The sequence below is a fragment of the Antrostomus carolinensis genome, unplaced genomic scaffold (genome assembly GCF_000700745.2).
Source record: "Antrostomus carolinensis isolate BGI_N321 unplaced genomic scaffold, ASM70074v2 scaffold46841, whole genome shotgun sequence".
Classification (NCBI taxonomy): Eukaryota; Metazoa; Chordata; class Aves; order Caprimulgiformes; family Caprimulgidae; genus Antrostomus; species Antrostomus carolinensis.
In genome coordinates, this window is record NW_010292918.1 from 24764 (window position 1) to 44093 (window position 19330).

The window sequence follows — 19330 nt, forward strand, 5'->3', positions numbered from 1 at the left end:
AAAAACAATTTCTTAATGCATTCTGGTTTCTCTGTGCAGTCTTTAGAAAAAAAGGCTTTCTATGGGTGCTCTGTTTCTTGGAGAACAGAACATTTCATTTTGCTCTAATTCATTCTATTACTGAATTAAACTTTGATGTATTGGTCTTGACAAGTGCTTCATGCTGACTGTACTGTGTATGATAGTATAATCACTCCCCATGCATTTCACACTAGCTAGCTGATTAATGCAATAGATTACCTGCAGCACTGATGGCAAGAGGGAATCATTGCCCTTCTGCACACTAGACTCCAAATGTGCATAAGAGGGAGTGGAGTTGTAAACCAAGGAGGAAAAAAAACAAACAAACAAAAAAAAAAACCCAAAAGCTTAATTCCTTAAGTTTCCCTTCCTCTCTTGCTGCATACTACTGCTCCAAGGGTTAAAGGCACACATGTATTTGGCTGCAAAGAAAAAGGTATTTGCATACTGAGACTCTATTCTGAGCTACGTGCCAAGTAATTAAAAATTCCTGCTCTTGTCTTCCTATGTTTTCAACTTTTAGCACAATGGAAAAAGGAACTAACCAAGCACTTATGTCATTTTACATGAGCCCATTGTACTGGGTTATGCCTTTTTGAGTTTGACTGCTGCTATCTTTGCAGACGCTCTGCCACATGGTCAAAGGGTTTCATACAGCAACACAAGTTTGCTTGAAAGCTATGGTTTACGGTATCATAGCCTAAGAGTAAAATCTCCCTAAGAGAGCACTGAGGATCCATCACATGTCCATTAGATGCTCCTCTATGCACCTACTGCACCCTATAATCTAACTACTGTAGCAAGGCATGGGCTATTAGTCTACAAGTTATAGGGAACTATAAAGCACCTGCAAATGAATCTCACTTCTTAACTTCCCTGATATTCACAAAAAACATTCCTTCATTTGTTCACAATCAATCAACTGAAGGCAAAAGCATTGCTAATACTAGCACAAATAGTACAAAAATACTCCTTTATGAGTATCTTAATATGATTCTTCACAGTTTTAAGTAGTTGACAGTATTTACAGCTAGATGGGTAATACAAAGTGTGCTCCTGCCTAAAACAGAGATCAGGTATTTTATCAAATGTTTAACTGGTAATACACGCTCAGCAGACATCGTGTATTTTCAGAAACTTTTGACAATTTTCAGACAGGAAGTTAATGTACTACTAACTATAAATACACTAACCTTTTAAATTTACCACTGAAATGAATGAACTCCTCTCAGTTAATTTTTTTAAGAAGATGTAAAAAATGGAAAGTTTGGTTTTTCACACAAAACAAGATACTCATAAGAAAGGGATGAAAATACTTCTCTTTAAAAAAAAGAAAAACAAACAAACGTGGAGCAAGTGCAAACAGTCCCTTGCATAGTAGGAAGTTCAGAAAAAAGTACAATTGCCACAACTGCACTTACAGAATGTACATAGCCCACTGTAACTGGACAGAAGAATACATTATGATTGTCTAGTCTTGAATTCTTTCCTACTCTAAGATTTCTTGAGTTACTTTCATCTTCCAGTCCAGAAGTGATCGCCTAGTTCTCATAAAAACAGCATACTTCAATGAAGTTTCTACTACAAGAATCTAGCACAGTTCCTGGTTAGCTGATCTACTGTCTGGCTACGACAACTCAAAATTCTAAGCTTATTTCTAGTTTTCTAGTTAAATTTGTCCAGCTCCAACTACAATTCCCACCTGTCTTTTGCTTGCTTGGCAGAAGTGGTCAGCAGGTCAAGGGAGGTGATTCTCCCCCTCTACTCTGCTCTCGTAAGGCCCCACCTGGAGTACTGTGTCCAGTTCTGGAGCCCCCAACACAAGAGAGACATGGAGCAGTTAGAACAAGTCCAGAGGAGGCCATGAGGATGACCCGAGGGTTGGAGCACCTCTCCTACGAGGACAGGCTGAGAGAGTTGGGGCTGTTCAGCCTGGAGAAGAGAAGGCTTCAGGGAGATCTTATAGCAGCCTTCCAGTACCTGAAGGGGCTACAAGAAAGCTGGGGAGGGACTTTTTACAAGGGCAGGTAGTGATAGAACAAGGGGAAATGGCTTTAAACTGGAAGAGGGTAGGTTTAGATTAGATAGTAGGAATAAATTCTTCACTGTGAGGGTGGTCAGACACTGGAACAGGTTGCCCAAAGAAGCTGTGGATGCCCCCTCCCTGGAAGTGTTCAAGGCCAGGCTGGATGAGGCTTTGAGCAACCTGGTCTAGTGGAAGGTGTCCCTGCCGATGGCAGGGGGGGTGGGACCGGATGATCTTTAAGGTCCCTTCCAACCCAAACCATTCTATGATTCTGAGTGTCTCCCCTATCCATTTTTTAGTCTACGTAGGTATCTTGAATTACAAAAGATTTCCTTTGTCAAGTTTTGACAGACCTGAGCAGACTGAGATTCTTGCACCTCTCACTTTAAATTATTTTTCCAGTTTTTCAGTTATTTTTCCAGTACCCATTCAAGACAGTAAACTGGAAAATATCACAAGGCTAGATTGCTGGACCACAGTACAGCTCAGAGAAATCAGTGAAGATTCAGTAATCCTTCTCCATAAATCTATTACTTCTCTCTAGCTCTGGTATTTACTAGAAATGGTATCTGAAAATGAAATGGCAGCTTAATGTTAGTGAAGTATTAAAAACAGAGGAAGGAAAAAAATAATGTTAAGTACCATCCTGGGCTCAGAGTAAAACTCTGTCCTTAATCTTGGCAGTCACAATTCCACAGTTAGGGCCACCATGATTTTTGTATCAGCTCCAATACAGAACAATTTTTAGGACATTCATAAGTCACTTGAACTTCAACAGCTTAGGAATAAAAACTTCAAAAACTGTTTTAACGTGGCTATTTCAAGAAATCTGTCTCCTGCTGTAAAAGTATGTTCTATCCAGCTGAACTAAATGGAAACCCAAACTTTCTGTACGGTATTATAAACAAGCCCCTCAAGCTATGTCTATAGACTGAAGTTAGTTATTTTCACCATTATTCCTCAAATCTGGTAAAAGCTACAGGAAAGAATACTCTCTTGAAAACAGTTCCCAGTTACTGTCATACTCCGGCCTCATACACCCTCATTTCAAATACCATTACGGCACAAACCACTAATGAAGGAGGAAGGAAGTCATCCTCAGAGAAGATGGATAGAACCCACCCTTGCAGAACTGCAGCCTGGCTTCATCCACTGGGGAAATTAAGGTAAGAGCAGCAACCACGACACTCCAGGGCCGTGACAGCAATTTCTTTCAGGTGTCATCCATAACTCAAGCCTTAGAGCAGCAAGGCCTCTCCTGCGATGCTGATTCAGAAGTACTGTTATTTTAGTGCCTCCAATAGCACAAATCATTCAAACACATGGACAATTATTAACAGCTTATTCTGTGAAAGAGCAGATGTAACCTCAAAAGCATGAGCTGAAGGCACATGTGTTTTATAACTGTATGGCAACCACACTGTGGCAGCTAAGACTAATAAACAAAACAGTAAGAGAAGGATTAACAATTAAGCAAAGACAGCCTACTGGACTGTTGAAGACACAAATATGAGTAAGACATGACTCCACCTAGAAGTCCCATGATGAAAGACCCAGGGAAATGGTGCAAACCATGCTGCATCCTACCTCCTTTGAAACATGTCTACCTACAACTTTCACTTCAAGGCCAGAAGTGTACTGTGTGCAACTCATTAACCTAAACTTAAATATTTGAAGTTAACTTTATTTTCCACAGGTGCAAGGCACTGGTACTTTCCTTAGCTTTAAGGAAAAACATGATGCAACTAGAACTTGGGATACCCAAAGAAATAATGAAAATATGGATATAAGATTGGTACTCAACTTTGAAACTTACGAGCCTTGCTGAACCATTTTTGAAATACCATAACATATTGGGAAAAAATGAATGTTTCTACTGCATAGCTGATCCTAAAAAGGGATTGCACAAAGTACACAGCTCCAGAAAAATAGTATTAGAGCACAAAAAACTGTAATGAATGCTTAGCTTTAGTGATTCGTTTTCATGGCAGCCCTGAAGTAGTCATCAAATCCGGCACCAGAAAGGAATTTCTCTAGAGGCAAATCGGCAACAGTCCTAGCTGGTTTTGTTCCTTTTCGCTCTCCATGTAAGTACTAATCATAGGTAATATGTTTAGAACAACTGACACGTCCCGTTCATACAAGTTTGTGTCTCTAACTGGAAAAGGAAGGAATGTCCGAGATAGAAATACAGATGGAGAATAGCTTAATTTAGTTAAGGTTAAAAGAATCTAACTTGGTATTTTCTAGAGATGTGTATAAACATTTATCAGAAAAATTCAGACATATTTCCAAATCAAAAAAGCTTTATTTAACACACAATCATTAGCTTGCTCATGGCAAAATGGTAATTAAATCTCTCTTAATTAATATATAATACTTCTTTCCCTAAAAAAATGGGATTGGGGGGGGGGAGATTAAGATGAGCAAAGTGTTACTAAAAAAATTAGGCATGATCCTTCAGGAAATATACTGTATTATTTCTCTACATGACATGACCTTGTAAAATGATATTTTAGTTTTAAATTTTAACATAAAAAAAAATGTATCACTCTAATCCAGAAAGTGCCCAAATGTGAACTCAAAGTACACCATCAAGGCTGTTGGCTGTTACAACATTTAAAAAGTAGCCCACAACAAGGCAAAGTGCTAGTGAAAAACTACTAAGACTACTAAAACTACTAAGGCAAAGATATGTTATTCTGGTCAGGAAATACCTTTATGACGACAACCAGTTCAGTGTGGATAACAAAGGATTCTAAGGATGTCACTCAGGAAAGCTTTATCCCATGAATGAGGTTCGTGGCAGTACTGTGAGAGGTTACTACATTTAAAAACTTCATAGATACCAACAAATGTTTGAGGAAGACAGGAGAAGCTTAGGCATTAAAATGCAGAGACTACCCAGCTGGAGGTCCAGAATACCTTTTAAGTTCTCTTCAACATCATAAAAGAAGAGGACCAACAGAGAACAGGATCAGCATGATGCAAACACATTAGCCAATTTTATCCACTGACCTGCCTTGCAAGAGTTCTTTGGACACACCTTTTCCCCCATAATACAATCATCATATTTTTGTTCCACTTGACATAAAAAAATATTTCCCCTCCCCCTTTAAACAGTTCTTAAACATCAAAATGGAGGAAATCTACTAGAAGTGTTTGTTTTGAAACATGCAAATTATGTGAAGTTTCTTCACCACTAAGGCAAGCAAGAGGATATAAAGATACTGAAAATGGTAGTTCACACACACACAAAAAAAATGATCCTGTAATCTACATGTTGACAAGCTTCTGGGCTCCATCACTCCACCAAGCAGTAGATACTTGTCTTAAGAATCTTCTACTTGACTGCTTTCATCAGATTAAGCATCTGGGATTTAATTTAACAGTTTCAGCTTTATTAAGCTGTCACAAGAGCAGCCCTGCTTTGATAACAGTAGCTCCTCCAATTATGGCTTGGTTTAGGGTTGACAAGTATAATGATTCATTCGTGGCACATGAGAAGCAATAAAAGGTTGTTTTGCATTACAGCTTTAAAAATGTGGGCACTTTTTTCATTTAATTTGTCACTTAGCTTTTGCTAAGAGGACATTTAAATTGCAGTAAAAGGCAAATGGGCCTTTTAGTTTAAATGTAATCCCCATATTTAAATGATCTGTAATAGTGCCGTGTTCGAGTGGGAACACTATTGTTTCACACTGGGCCCTGATGGTGACATGTGACATTTGTATTCAGGTCCTGTATTATCCATGTGGCTAAAGGGCTTCCAATTTCATTTCACAGCCAGAAGCCTGCAGAAAACACCAATTAACTTGCAGATCCCATTTGCCGACAAAACTCAGCCTCTTCCCAATGTCTAGCATCTGACAGTGCTCAACACCTAATTCCAAAGGAGAGCCTCCCTGGGCTCGGGCACAAAGTCAAATTTTCCCCTTTTTTAAGGAAATCTTTTCACTTTTGTAGAGAACAACTTTCACTTAATTTTTCATGGATTAATATTAACAAATTACTTCTGCAGGAAGACTGCATGGTCCATTTTTCCCCTCTAACAAAGTGGGTTAACTGACCTTTTCTTTAAATCAGAGAGCTCTGCTCAACAGGCATCAGCAGATATTTACTGTGAATATCCATATCTCCCCATTCTACCAACGGAATTTAATTAAAAAGGTAAACTAAGGGGTTTCAGATAACTAATCACTGCAATATAATGAAGTCTTCAATCATGGTCACTGAAGCATCAGCTAAGTTGTAATGAAAGGCTCAAGTGCCCGAGTGAAGGAGGAAACCTGAGGTTATTTAAGTATGCTTAAAAACCTATGCCAAGATGGAACTGACAAAGTGGCCATATGCCTAGCAGTTGGCAGACAGCATATAGGGTAAGCAAGCAAGCCTTTATTAAGCAGAGTCTATATTTACATATTTTTCATGTCCTAAAATTCTCATAGATAAAATATTTTTTGTAAAGACATACCTATATGCCACTCCCAGATTACTCTGAATAGGTAACAAAAAGTTAAGTATGCAAAGGCCTGTCTCACTCTTGATATTTTAGTTCTCTGACATCTTAGAAGATGAAAAGACAGGAAGCCAACATTATTTGAGAACATAACAATACATTACCCCTTTAAACCCAATGTCTGAGCCATCTCCACTCTCTACTGGCACAGATCACATGTTGACAGGGCCATCCTGCCCTTCCTTCTGCAGCTTGCTACTGTAACTCTGGTCTCCCTTAAAATATCCTTCAACTTTTGGATATTCACTTTTTTTATTTTTAAGAGATAGACATTTCGCCTGGTAAAAGGGATGTGTTTAATTTGAGTGCAACTCAAGGTGAAATCCTAGCAAAAACATGGCAGAAGCTTGTAACTTTCACACAAGGCAGGAGTCAAGCTGTAGAGATCCATGCAATTAACAGCAATTTGGAGGGAACTTGTTAAGCACCAGTGGAAGGAAACCTACTGGTGTGGGAATGAAATGGACAGTTTAACAACATAAACACAAGGTGAAAGAACCAAGTTAAGAACTTCTCTTAGCCTAAAGTACAACCTGAAGTGACTGAAATGTATTTGCAATTGAAACCATGGTACCTGCTGATAGGGGGATTGGAACTAGATGATCTTTAAGGTCCCTTCCAACCCAAACCATTCTGTGATTCTATAATCAATATATTTTGATACTGTTAGAGGCAGCAGAGCAGTTCAGGACTAAAAGAACAAGGTCTGCCTCAGATTGCAGATACAGCAGCTGAGGTAGTGGTGAGGCTGGAGGTTGCACTGTGGCTTTTTGGGAGCAGCACCTATACATCTGATTAAAACAGAAGCAGACTAATCAATTCAATTAATCTAAAATATTGCTTATTCAATGCTGCAGGCAGCAGGACTCCACCTCTTCTACCTTTCAACAGGTGCTGTCAAGAAAGTAACGTTAATATGAAAATGATGAAACCAGAAGAGGAGCCACTAAGAAAAACTAACAAAACCTTTTGCATTTATTGACAGCATGTGGTAAGATCACTACAGGTAACAGAGAGAGAACACATTGCTGCCTGTCCCACCATCTACCAGCTCAATCCACACAAGCAATGAAGCATGAGACCCTCCACTTTTCAGTATAGTGAGATACAATTTCGCTGCACACGTGTCCAGTTAAGCATGTGTGTACCCTGCTTAGCAAAAACTTACTCCCCAACAAGCCAAGGCATCATAACAATGACACACTAAAAGGGTTGCTACATTTGAAGACCAGTAGTGATACCTGTACTCTCTCTGACAGAGCTTTGCCTGCTCTGATATTAAGGCTTTCTATAATCTCAACTAGACAGCTATCGTTTTATTAGCCTAATGCTTCATTTAGAGTGAATATAATTTATGCTAAACAGGTTATATCTTAGCCCCATCAGTCAACATGCAATCAGCCATGGTCATCTTTAACAGTGGAAAAATTAAGTTTTGGGTTCGATGCTTCCTTTTTAAACAAAACACATCTTTCTTGATTGGATTTAATTAAACTTGATTTTGGACCTCTAAAATATATCAAGAGCATTCTTGTCTTTGGCTCTCTTCCCTGCAGTGTTTACATAATATCCTATAGGGGCATAGAACCTGCAGGGTTCTTTGTTGTTTGTTATTTAATATTTATTTCTATGTTCCATGCCACATAAGTCAGGCATAGCAACACTGACCAGAACATATCTCAAGGCTGACTCCTTTAAGCCTAGACTTGAAGTGTCTTTCCAGATTGAGTGAGAGCACAAAGTAACTACTCTTAACCTCTGTGAACCACACGGTGGTTCCATTTAGGCTGTGTGTCTTCAGTTTGCTTTGAGAAAGCCTTCAATACAGCAACCAAAACCTTTCTACAGCTAAGATACACATGTTAATCTCTTCACTCATGCCCTCAGTGAATTATCTTTTAAAAAAAACAATTAGATTTATCACTTTGTTCTAAATAATGCAAGGTGTCTTACATTGCTTTTATCTTCTACAAAATTACACACCAACAGGTTAGTAGTTTGCTCCAGAACCTTATATCTAGAAAAGCAATGCTTGTGGTTACTTAATATTCTTTTCACTCACTTACCCACTTTTAAAATATTGGTGATATCTACATTCAAGTTGTTTTAAATTTCCCCTCTCTACCACAAATTCCTATAGATTTTGAGAACTTATAAAGCAGTAGTTCATAACCATCTTAGTGAGTTTCTGGAACACTTCAGAGCAAGTGTCCTCAGACCTTACCAGGTCAAATATTCCTTTCCCATATCAGTCTGTGTTCCTCTCTCCCTTGTACAATTCAATCGTTTATCTAGTCACAACTGACCTTTCCTGTACAGTGGTGTTGTTTTAGCCTTCTGTTATTTGATCTCCTTTCCTGCTTAGTAACAGACTTTTATTTTGTTGCTATCTTCTCATACTCTTAATGAATCTTCTCTTTCTGCCTTATATTTCTCTCTAGTTGTGAATCAATTTCTTCCTTAGCCTTTTCAGTTTAGCACTAGTGACTTACATACTTACCATCAGTAGTGTAGTTATATTTCCACTTTTTGTTTTATTCTTTTTGGATCCTTAGGTACTTATAACCTGTTGCAATTGTAATTGTATCAATCATACCATGCTTTCTCTCCAACTGCAACTGGAGTCTCATGCTGTAGATCAGAAATATAATTTCACCCAACCTTAACTGAACAAGCAAAACTGCAGAAAACTCTAGTCTGCTTTACCTAGTACCACAATAAAGTCTCTCTCCACCCCAAATATGTAATTGTTTCTTTATTATACATATGAACACAAATGATTTTGAAGTCTGTGTATTTACCCAGTTCATCCCAGAGCTGCCTATACTTGTCAGTCATTGTGGTTCCTTGTTGCCTCCAAAGTGACAGACGAGGGTCAGCCATGAACTGTTCTGTTATCAACGTCAACATGCGAGCTCCATTTGAATCTCTCATCTTTAGCATCTCTCGCACCTATAAAACAAGTCTATTAATACAAACTTGAAAAACCAAAGAAATCACAGTACAAACAATGTGCTGCAGTGTTAAATAATCCACCTTTGTTAAATAAGAAGTGTCATTTACATACACAATGTGAAAATTTTAAGTAGAAAAAATAATCTGCATTTCCCATTTTAACAATTTTTGGTTTCAGTATCCCACTGCAATTCTTCAAAGTCACTTCTTCCACAAGTATTCCACAAGGTGTATCATGCAAACTGCTGTAAGACCAATTTCTATATGTTTTTTTCAATATTTTGGGCGTGGGAAGGAAGAGAACAGCAAAGCTGAAGACTGCTGAAGTGTTACTTCATATCCTTAAACTGATCTCAAGACACACCAGATGGTGGTCCACTGCTGTACAACTCATTATTAAGTTGCCATTGCATTCTCGAGGCTTTGTCTTCTTTTAGAACAACAGGACTTTGAGTAAGATGTAAACAAGTACACTCAATTGGGGAATGGAGAAGAGAAAAAAAGGAAGGTTTAGAGTACTCAACACACCTTTGCAAAAAGCAAATTGAGCTGCTTCCCTGATCCATGGTATCCACCCTGGGAGAGGAAGATTTTAACCTGTTCTTGGACCTGTTCCTCATCCAAATGCCAGCAGTTTTCATCATCTATGCTAGCACCCGCTGTTGGGTCAGGAGCACCTGCAAACAGCAAGAAAAGAAATCATCATGCTCTATATAAAGAGGAGAGGATCACGGGTCCAGGGAAAAGGACTACTGCAGAGATTTTGGGGTTTGTGTTTGGTTCTGTTTTGGATGTCTTGGCTTTAATCTAAACATTCTTTAAAAAGTACTTAAAACTTCTCCTTAGTAGTCTTAAGCACTTAGAAGTTACAGTCTATTAAAAGGTGTTTAAATAAACAGTATTTTATAATGTTAAAATCAAAGTGAGTTTTTCTCCTCCCATCTCAGCAGCTATACTAGAATGCTTTTATGAGGGAAATTAGATAGAAATTGCGTAGTATTTCTGCAACTGTGATGTTAAAACCACTCTCCCCAAACCACCTGTATAATTCCTGTGCCTTAGCAACCTTGCTCAGGTTCAAGTGACTGTTACTGAGCACTGCTACTGAAATGAGGAAGATCATCACCTCTGTGCCTCTGAGCTGTGATGGCTCTGCAAAGCTAAACAACGAGTAAAAAATCCCCAAACAAGTCCAGAGTCTTAAAGCACTAAAGGCATTTCCATCAAAAAGTTACAGCTGTTTAAGATTTTGGTGCTTTCAGAGGAGCATTTGTACATAGGCAATGTCATTAGCACAGAGTCATCTCACAGCAACTTTACCTGAATTTGCCTAGTGTGAACTGCTAGATTTACATTAAACAGTGCTTTGGCCACAGGCTGCTTTAACTCTTATTTTGCAGTTGAGAACAACCATTTTCCACTGGTGGCCCCTTCCAACAGCTGACAAAATTAACTGAAACAAGTTCTTGCACTACATGGCAATCTTTATTTCTCTGAAGAAGCCTGCACCTCTGCTGGATATTTCTTAAAAGGTATTCCAACTGAGGAGGCTGCAAAGCACTTGTCTAGGCTGTCAGGGAAACAACTCAAAGTAGCATATCACCATACCAGATGTAAGGCATTTTAAGCATGCCCAAGACTCAAGTTAACTTGACATTTTTATTTTGGGCTTGTCACAACTGTGTAATCTCTATCTCCATTAGGTTTTGGGAAGATGTTAGAAATTTAATCACATTACATAGTCTATCACTTTTAAATTCGTGTCCATGTTACCTCAGCAGCCAAAACCAAAAGGGCTACTATCAGGGAAGGAAAATTATTACATAGAGTTGTGAAAACTTGCTTATTCAAAGAAGTCTTGAGAACTTGAAAAGCAAAGATAGCTACAACCCTTCATATGTATAGAAGTTAAACATTGGTTCTACTGATTCAAGCCTTCACTTCACAATTGTAGCTCTGTCACGCAGGTGAAGCTTTTAAGCAGTAGCAGGGACTGCAGAAACCTTTATTCAATGATAACACAACTGGATGATTTAAAGAGGTAGAGGGATGTCTTGTTTACTAGTTGCCTAGAGAGTTTAAAAAAAACCAACTTACAGCTCAGCAACTTCCTAAACTGGCTCCAACTTCAGACACAGTCTACAATTGGGAACACCATACTGATATACATATATATACACATACATATATATACACACACACACACACATATAGATTTAGATTAATAAGAAACTGTGTCTTTGAAGATGTAAATGAACTCTCCACAGGAGTCATAACAGTGTCTCAGAAGACAAGAATCAAGCCCAAGACAGTACAAAAAACAAGGAATGAAAACCTTCCTCTTCTGTGAGTGTTTCCATTTTTAGTATGTCAGTTGTAAGGAGCTTTCAATTCAGTCAGCTACATGAAACACATACTGCTAAGTCTTCAGTTGCAAAGAACAAGATAAAAAGGGAAATCAAGCCACATGAGAACAAGCAGTACAGCTGTTCCACAGACCCAGGTTTGCAGTATCACCTTGCAAATAGTTTAAATATTTCATTGCTCTAAAACACAGAAAAAAGAGCTGTGAAAAGGAACTATATAAAAGCACCAATATACAAAATGCACTTATATTTATCCCTCACTTCAATGGAGATTTATCTTTAAATAATCTTGGTATGGCTACTTTTAAATTGAATTAAAAATAGCCCAAGATTCCTCCACTAAGCTTACCTTTTTAGGGGAAAAAAAAATTCCTTCCGTAACTGTTTATATTTTATCAAAATGTCATCAGTCAGTTTGTGCTAGAAGGTTAAAATTCAACACAGTTACTGCAGACTCTTTAACAACAGGGTTCCTTTACAGGAAACAAGGGCACCCGCTGCCCGGGGCACTAACCCCATCAAGGCCTCTTCTCACAGCATGATTCCACATATACCTTCCCCAGGGGCTCAGCATCCCACATCAGTGTTATTTGCATGCCAGTAGCCTAGAAGACTGGAAAAGCTGAAGACATCAAGCCAAGGGTCTTCAACTTCACTCAGGCAACAAACAGGACTTCTACACTGCCACTCTTCTGAAGACATGGGACTGGTTGAGTAGACAAGAAAGCATCTGAACAAGCAACGGTAAAGAGCTGCCTCAGGAGCTGCAAGATGAAGTGCTAGCAACAGCCAGCAGGAAGGCTCAGGCTTACCACCAGGCAGAGCTGAAGGTTCAACCCAAAGGTGGTGGCTTCACCTGGGGTACAGCACAGCCCTGAACACGCACCATGAGGCTTCAGCAGATGGACAGTTTGGCTGCAGAGAGGAACATGGGCAGCCCTGAGCTTAACCTCTGCAGTGCAGTTTGGTACCAAGACCAAATGCCATTCTCCACCTGTAAACTGGGGATAAGTATTACTTACATGCTGTGTCATCAAGATAAACTAGTTCACATTTGAACTATGAAAGTGAAAAGCACTGTATAATTATACTAAATATTAAAACTTGTAATTAAAGTGTGACAGTTTATAGGCACTAATACATTAATCTCCCTCCCTCCAACCTCTGGGTTTTTTAACTTCTGTCATGACCAGTCTTTGAAATAGGTTTTACATCATGTAATTGCAGTTAAATACAATAAATAAAGTATTTATACTCAGTATATAGATACAGCCATACATAGTTACTCACACGTTTTTACTAAAATTACTAAATTGCAATCTTAGCAATCAAAGCAGTACAGTGTACACTGAACACCCAAATAAAATATGAAAACTGAGTAACAGCCTTTTATATTTATGGGCATAGCAGGATACACATTAAATATAATCAATTTCCAAGTTCTAAGAAGCAAAAGCATTTAAAATAAGCACTTTGATCATTTACATAGCAATTTTAAAAGCAATTGCTTTCAGAATGAGCAACCATATTCAAGAACTGGTGTTGTACATGGAGAACACAACCTCAGAAATAAGCAGAAGTAAAGCAAGGAGTACTGACTGAAGTAGGCTAAGAATTGCCTATATTGCAAACTACACAGGTACAGATCAACAGTGAAAACTGGCTAAAACAACAGAAAGTAGTCTTTAAGGCAAACTGCATCTCCTTGATCCTTATTTCTGAAGGATCACAATAGACATCTTCAAATGAAACCATGACAAGTTACTCACAGCCATACTGAGGCTTTTTTCAACTTCATTTTATAAAAATCTTAAGTGTACAAATGAATGGTAGATCAGTTAAATTTTATTAAATGTCATCCCACAGCAGCAGTAAGGAGAAGAAATGGAAAAATTATTACAAATAGAAAGAATAACTTACTGACTACTATGTAAAAATCCAATGGTTCCAGCTAGAAACCTACACTGCTGTATGCCAATTCACAACAGAACAGTAATTGATTTTATAAACTTAGTGTGCTCGGAATTATTCTAAACAATAATTACATAAAACCAAAGATCATAAAATCAGTTATTCAGAAATACTATTATGCCTTTGATTCTCAAAATGATTCAAAGTTTAGACATAAGTCACTTCATCTTGTACTTAATTGCAGAGCTCTTGGGTGGAATATAACACCTGTTCAGCATCACACAGCACCAAAGGAAAACAGCAACTGCTGTGAAGCAGCCAGAGCTAACAACAGAAAATGTGAAAACAGGACAGGCTATGCTAAGTTACTGAGTAAAGTTAATAAACCTCCAACAAGTTTTTAATTTCCATAGAATTATTTCCCTTCCATCTGCAAATACAGCAAAATGCATAAAATTATCTGCTGACAATATCTAACCTCTCCTGCTAAAATCTAGGTGTCTCAAACATTATATAGCACTAAGCTTCAAAGCTTACTTGTGTGTGGCAGATAAAAGAATTTCCTTATCAGCACTGACTAGGATGCATTATTTTTGTTTATTTTTACCTTCCATATACTAAAATGAAGTCTACTTTGTTTTATATATTACAAGTTTTATTTTAATGTTTAATATATGTGAAATGACATTTTTCAAAAATATGAATTTAATAATTTTTTCATGTTATTTTGCCATTATCAATCTTTCATTTTATTTTACATTGTACTACTTAATTTGAGTAAAAACCTCTCAATTAATTTTGCCAGTTTAAGAAAAAAGATTCCATCATTTTTTTTAGTAATTATTGTCTTTAACATTAAACTCTCGGTACTAGTAGACTGGCAATATATTGTATTCTGTTGTTCAGCCCTACCCTAACCTAAAATTTCCCACTAAAACTCCCACCATTTCAGTTAAATGCACTAAGTTCATCCTAACACATACTCACTTGTACCTCCAGATTGCCCTTTGGACCTTATAAGATATAGGAACAGCACTAGATAGTCTGAAATTTTCTTGCAGAGCTAATTTTTGGATAGATGTTTCCTTCTTGATTGCCTCCACTGGCATTCCTAACATAAATTACAGATTAATGGTTGCAGAGGATATACCTAGATCTGCCTGGGCAGATACAGAAACAACTACTCAGGTACCTGTTGGTAAAAATGAAATTGTTTTGCTAGGCTGTGCTTATGCCAATAAAAGGCAGACCCTTTTTCATTATGCACATAACAACAAAGCAGGGCTAATATGAGATTAATTTGCAAATGGACCTTCCTCCCCCTCTGCTAAACCCCTATCTTGCAGTTACTTTCCTATTTCCACTCAAATTCTCAGGTCAACATAGTTTGACCTTCCAACCAATTTGTTTAAGTAAAAGTTCCAAAACTAAGAAAAGACAGATCCAAGATGACAAACCAGTGTCATCCTGACAATCTGTCATCCTGATTGTTCTCTTCTTAGCCTTACATACTTCTCAGCTTCCTCTGCTACAAGGGTACAAAAATTAACAAGGAGAAAAAAGCCCCAGCTAAGCAGGATCCAAATCTACATCCAGCTTCCTGAGTCAGCATCCCCAAACTGAAACCAAATGTGAAGCCAGAAGTTACGCAATGCAGATAGCAGGCTATCATCAGGGTATCAATATGAATATGTACAGTTGTCTTCAGTACAGCTGTAGGGATTAGACCCCAAAGATTTCCAGTTTTAAAATAATCAGAAAAACGTACAGCTGCAGCAGTGTCACATGAGAAAATCGGAACACAACAAATCTCAAACTAAAGAGCTGCTTTTGTGCTCTAAAATCATGCACAATCCTCTCATAATGTAATCATTAACAAGTGAAAATTAGCATGGCAAATACAGAGGAGGATTCCAAATAAATCGCTCGGCTCTCCTGAAAAAGTTAGCAAACAGACAACACATTCCTGTGCCTGTAACAGCATCCCCTTATTTCTTCCTGCACTGAGGCTCAGTCATGAAGCAAGAGAGGATACTGCATCATCTGTATCCACGAAGGAACTCAAAGGGATTTGACATTTCGAAACCCATGCCATCGGCGTAAGTCACTTCACTAGTTCCCCCAGTAACCTCCTTCACAAGGAAGGTGGCCAAAGCCACATACAACTATCCAAAGCAAGACAGTTTTGTATTACAAACTGAACATCTGCAGCACAGGATACACCACAGAGTGAACGATGATCTTATGTTTTCCAGCCTATGCTGGTGAACAGAGACAGATTTCTTTTGGTTAACTTTATTAATTTAAGGAATTTGACTAAATATCAAAATACCAGGATTATAGGATGAATCCCAGAAGAACACTTACTTGCTACATAATCAGAATAACTTACTTTTTCCTTAAAAGAAACTATAATTTAACATTGCAAACATATAAAAAAAAAAAAAGATCAGACCATGGTTTTATGGGGAGTCTGAGAGGAAGCGAAGGACACTATAGATCCTCTTCTGTAACCCTAACATTCTGTGGTAATAGCAGTTTATATTCTTATGCTGACTGGTATTAAGAAATACCAACAGTCAATAAAGACATACTGCGATCTTATTTACCAGGAAAACAGCAACATGTGTAAGAAATATTTCAGTTTTGTAGATATTTTTAAACTACCCTACTCAAATTAATTCTGAAATTTTGTAACTGATCATCAACTTAAGTTTTTTGTTTCCTATTCTTTTTGCTATTTGGGCTGTGATATAAACATCAAATATCTCTCTAAAAATACTTTAAATACTAGTAAGTAATGAGATATTTTGACAATAAGAAAATAGCTGACAAAGACCAACTTGCCTATGATTAGTATAATTACAGACTTAATGTTGATCAAGTTTAAGCACTCTTTGCAACAGCTTGTCACTTCTCTTACATTAGCCACAGTATAGCTAATACAGCCATATACAGCCATTATCTGTCCTTCCTTTCCCACGCCTACTTTCCCCCTTTTCTAAATACACTTGACGGAATCTCCTGTGCCACTCTCATACTCACTCTACTTCTTCCTTCCCCTTAATTCCTTATTTTCAGGCTATTGCCAACTCATGCGATACAAGCCTTCAGCTTGCAACACCTGAGCATCTCCTTTAGCTTCCCTTTCTTTCCACTATCACTGGGCAGCACTGCCAGTCACCTTCTCATTATGTTCTGTAACAACTAGAGCAACCACCATGTCTCTGGCCACATTTGCATAGCCACCAAAGCTAAAAAAAGAGCACTGCTCCCAAAATTCACCTTCTTGCAGCACCACCTGCCTAGCCTTGCCAGCGCCACGGGAGCTTAAGGCGAGGGGCCAGGTTGCAGACGAATCCTGTTATTGGAAAGGCTCCCTTCTTTTTTTCTGCCTGGACAGTATTTAACAAATGTGTGTTTTTCTTTGTCTAATATTAAGAAGCTTCGTTGTGTTTGTATTTCAAATTCTTTGGAACAGTGGTCATCACTCTTAAGAATCTAACACATAAGAACTGTTTGTGTCAATGAACAAACAAACAAGATATTTTTAGATATCTGATAATGTATTCTTCCCTTCTAAGCTGCCCTCATGCTTACAGCTCTGGTCACCTTAGATGACATTTCTATCAGGTGACCATACAGGAACACAGGACTCAAACTAGTTGGGTCACTTCAAACCCACAATTACCCACTTTCACTTCAGCAGGGTCTAAAGAAAGGCACCTTAGAAACCTCAAGTCACACCCAGCACCCTCTAACAAACCTAAGATGTTCAGTACAAGAAATTGAGCCACTAAAATCATGCACAGTAGAAAGAGCAGGAAAGATTGAGACCTTTGCTGATGAAGCACTATCAGGAAAAAGGCACTGAAACACAGGTATTTGTCCTGACTTCATATAGAAACAAAGGAGAAAAAAACTATATTTAATCAAGGAAAAAAACCTGTAATGCCTACTTGTTTTTATGCTTTGCCACTGAAAAAAAATTACTTAAAGTGTCAGAAGATTAGTTGAAAAAGAACAAAACAAAAAAAGATGCCGTTGGTAAGTTGCTAAGATAGTTCCTGTAAGCAATGCAGCTATACAAAGAACACCACTACTCAGTTTTTCATAGCTGGAAAACACAAGAGAGAAGTATCAGCTCACAAATTAACAGCACTGGAGACATAAAGCTCACTGCTTATAGATTTTTCTCTTTTCCAAAAAGTACTGCTGTCTAAACATGTTAAAGCAAAGGTTCAGTAACAGAATCCTCTTTAGTAAACATCATAGAATCACAGAATGATTCAGGTTAGAAGGGACCCTGTCAGGTCAGTCCTGAATGCCACAAAGAAGCTCAAAATCAAAGAGGGAATGAAGCAAAAGGAAGAACAAGTATCGAACTCACCATGGACTTGATTGATTTCTGAATTCTGAGAAAGAATTTCATCTGCCAATTTTTGAGCAGTCGGCAAAACTTCTGTGTGGTGTACTGTGATCAAATACTGTACAAATTTTTGTAGTTGTTCTCTGTTCATTTGAAAGAGTTTCTCTGAAATGGGAAGATGCAGTTTGACCTGATCTGGCTTGCGGATCCGGTATAAAGAAAGTGCCACAACATGGGCACAGTAAAATATGTCCTTGTTTCCACAGCTACAGGTCACTGAGGTAATCTTGCAACGATCAAAGCTGATAGCTACATTGCAAACAGTTTCTGGCTCCGATTGCATTGCAGGCTCTGTCACTGTGCCACTCAAGTGGAAACCTGTATGAGGAAAAAAAGAGAACTTAATAATATAAGTAAAATACTGTATCTCATCATCAAGAACCTTTTGTTAATAAAGTAAAAGTCACCATCTATTTTTGAGAAATTATAACTCTTAAGAACTTGCTTTAATTACAAATATGATTAACACTTTCTTTCATACATACCCTTTTAAACTCCAATAAAATCAAAAGGGAGGTAAAAAGCTAGTTTAAAAGTCCCCTGCCATTCCATCACAACATTCATAAAAGTTTGATAGTAAGAAACCATTTATTTGGGAGATGATAGCTCCAGAAGCAGAGCTGCATCCAATTAAGACAAATGTGAAGCTTCCAGTAACCAAGCACACTGGCAGCAATTTTCCAAACGCCCCACCAGGGAGCCTGCAGCACCTACCGGCAAACTTAACCCTTCTCTCAGTAAGTGAGAGGGAAGTAGTGCACTCTAGTGGCACCAGCCCAGGTCCTAGTCTCAACTCTGCCACCGACACAAGTCACTTAACCTCTTTGCTTTCATCTCTCCCACCACTGAGCGCAGTTAAAGCTCACCTTCACTCGAGCGACCCAGTAGGACAGCTATGTTCATGTAGCTCTTCAGAGTGGGAAACTGCTGCAGTTACCAATACATAAGGTATCAGACTTAGAACACTGAATGAGACACACGCGCACTGTTTCAGACATCTGCATTATGGTCCTATTTTCTTGTACTGTAAGAAGATACAGTATACCATACGGAAGATGTTCACTTCAGGAAAGATGTCACTAGTCCATGCAGCACCCTGCTGA

The 19330-nt window shown here is 38.2% G+C and overlaps 1 protein-coding gene across 1 annotated transcript in view; it reads right to left on the bottom strand.

Moving 5' to 3' along the window:
- LOC104532026 (zinc finger SWIM domain-containing protein 6) overlaps positions 1–19130 on the bottom strand; it is a gene marked incomplete at its 3' end in the record, with an annotated part of 41886 nt that extends 22756 nt beyond the window's left edge. The window contains exons 1-4 of the mRNA XM_010177104.2: positions 19094–19130; positions 18189–18545; positions 10050–10198; positions 9368–9518 (exon numbers count right to left, since the gene is read on the bottom strand). Of these exons, the coding sequence (XP_010175406.2) occupies positions 9368–9518; positions 10050–10198; positions 18189–18545; positions 19094–19130 (694 nt within the window). The remainder of the gene's footprint in view (positions 1–9367; positions 9519–10049; positions 10199–18188; positions 18546–19093) is intronic.
- Between the last annotated feature and the right edge of the window lie 200 nt (positions 19131–19330).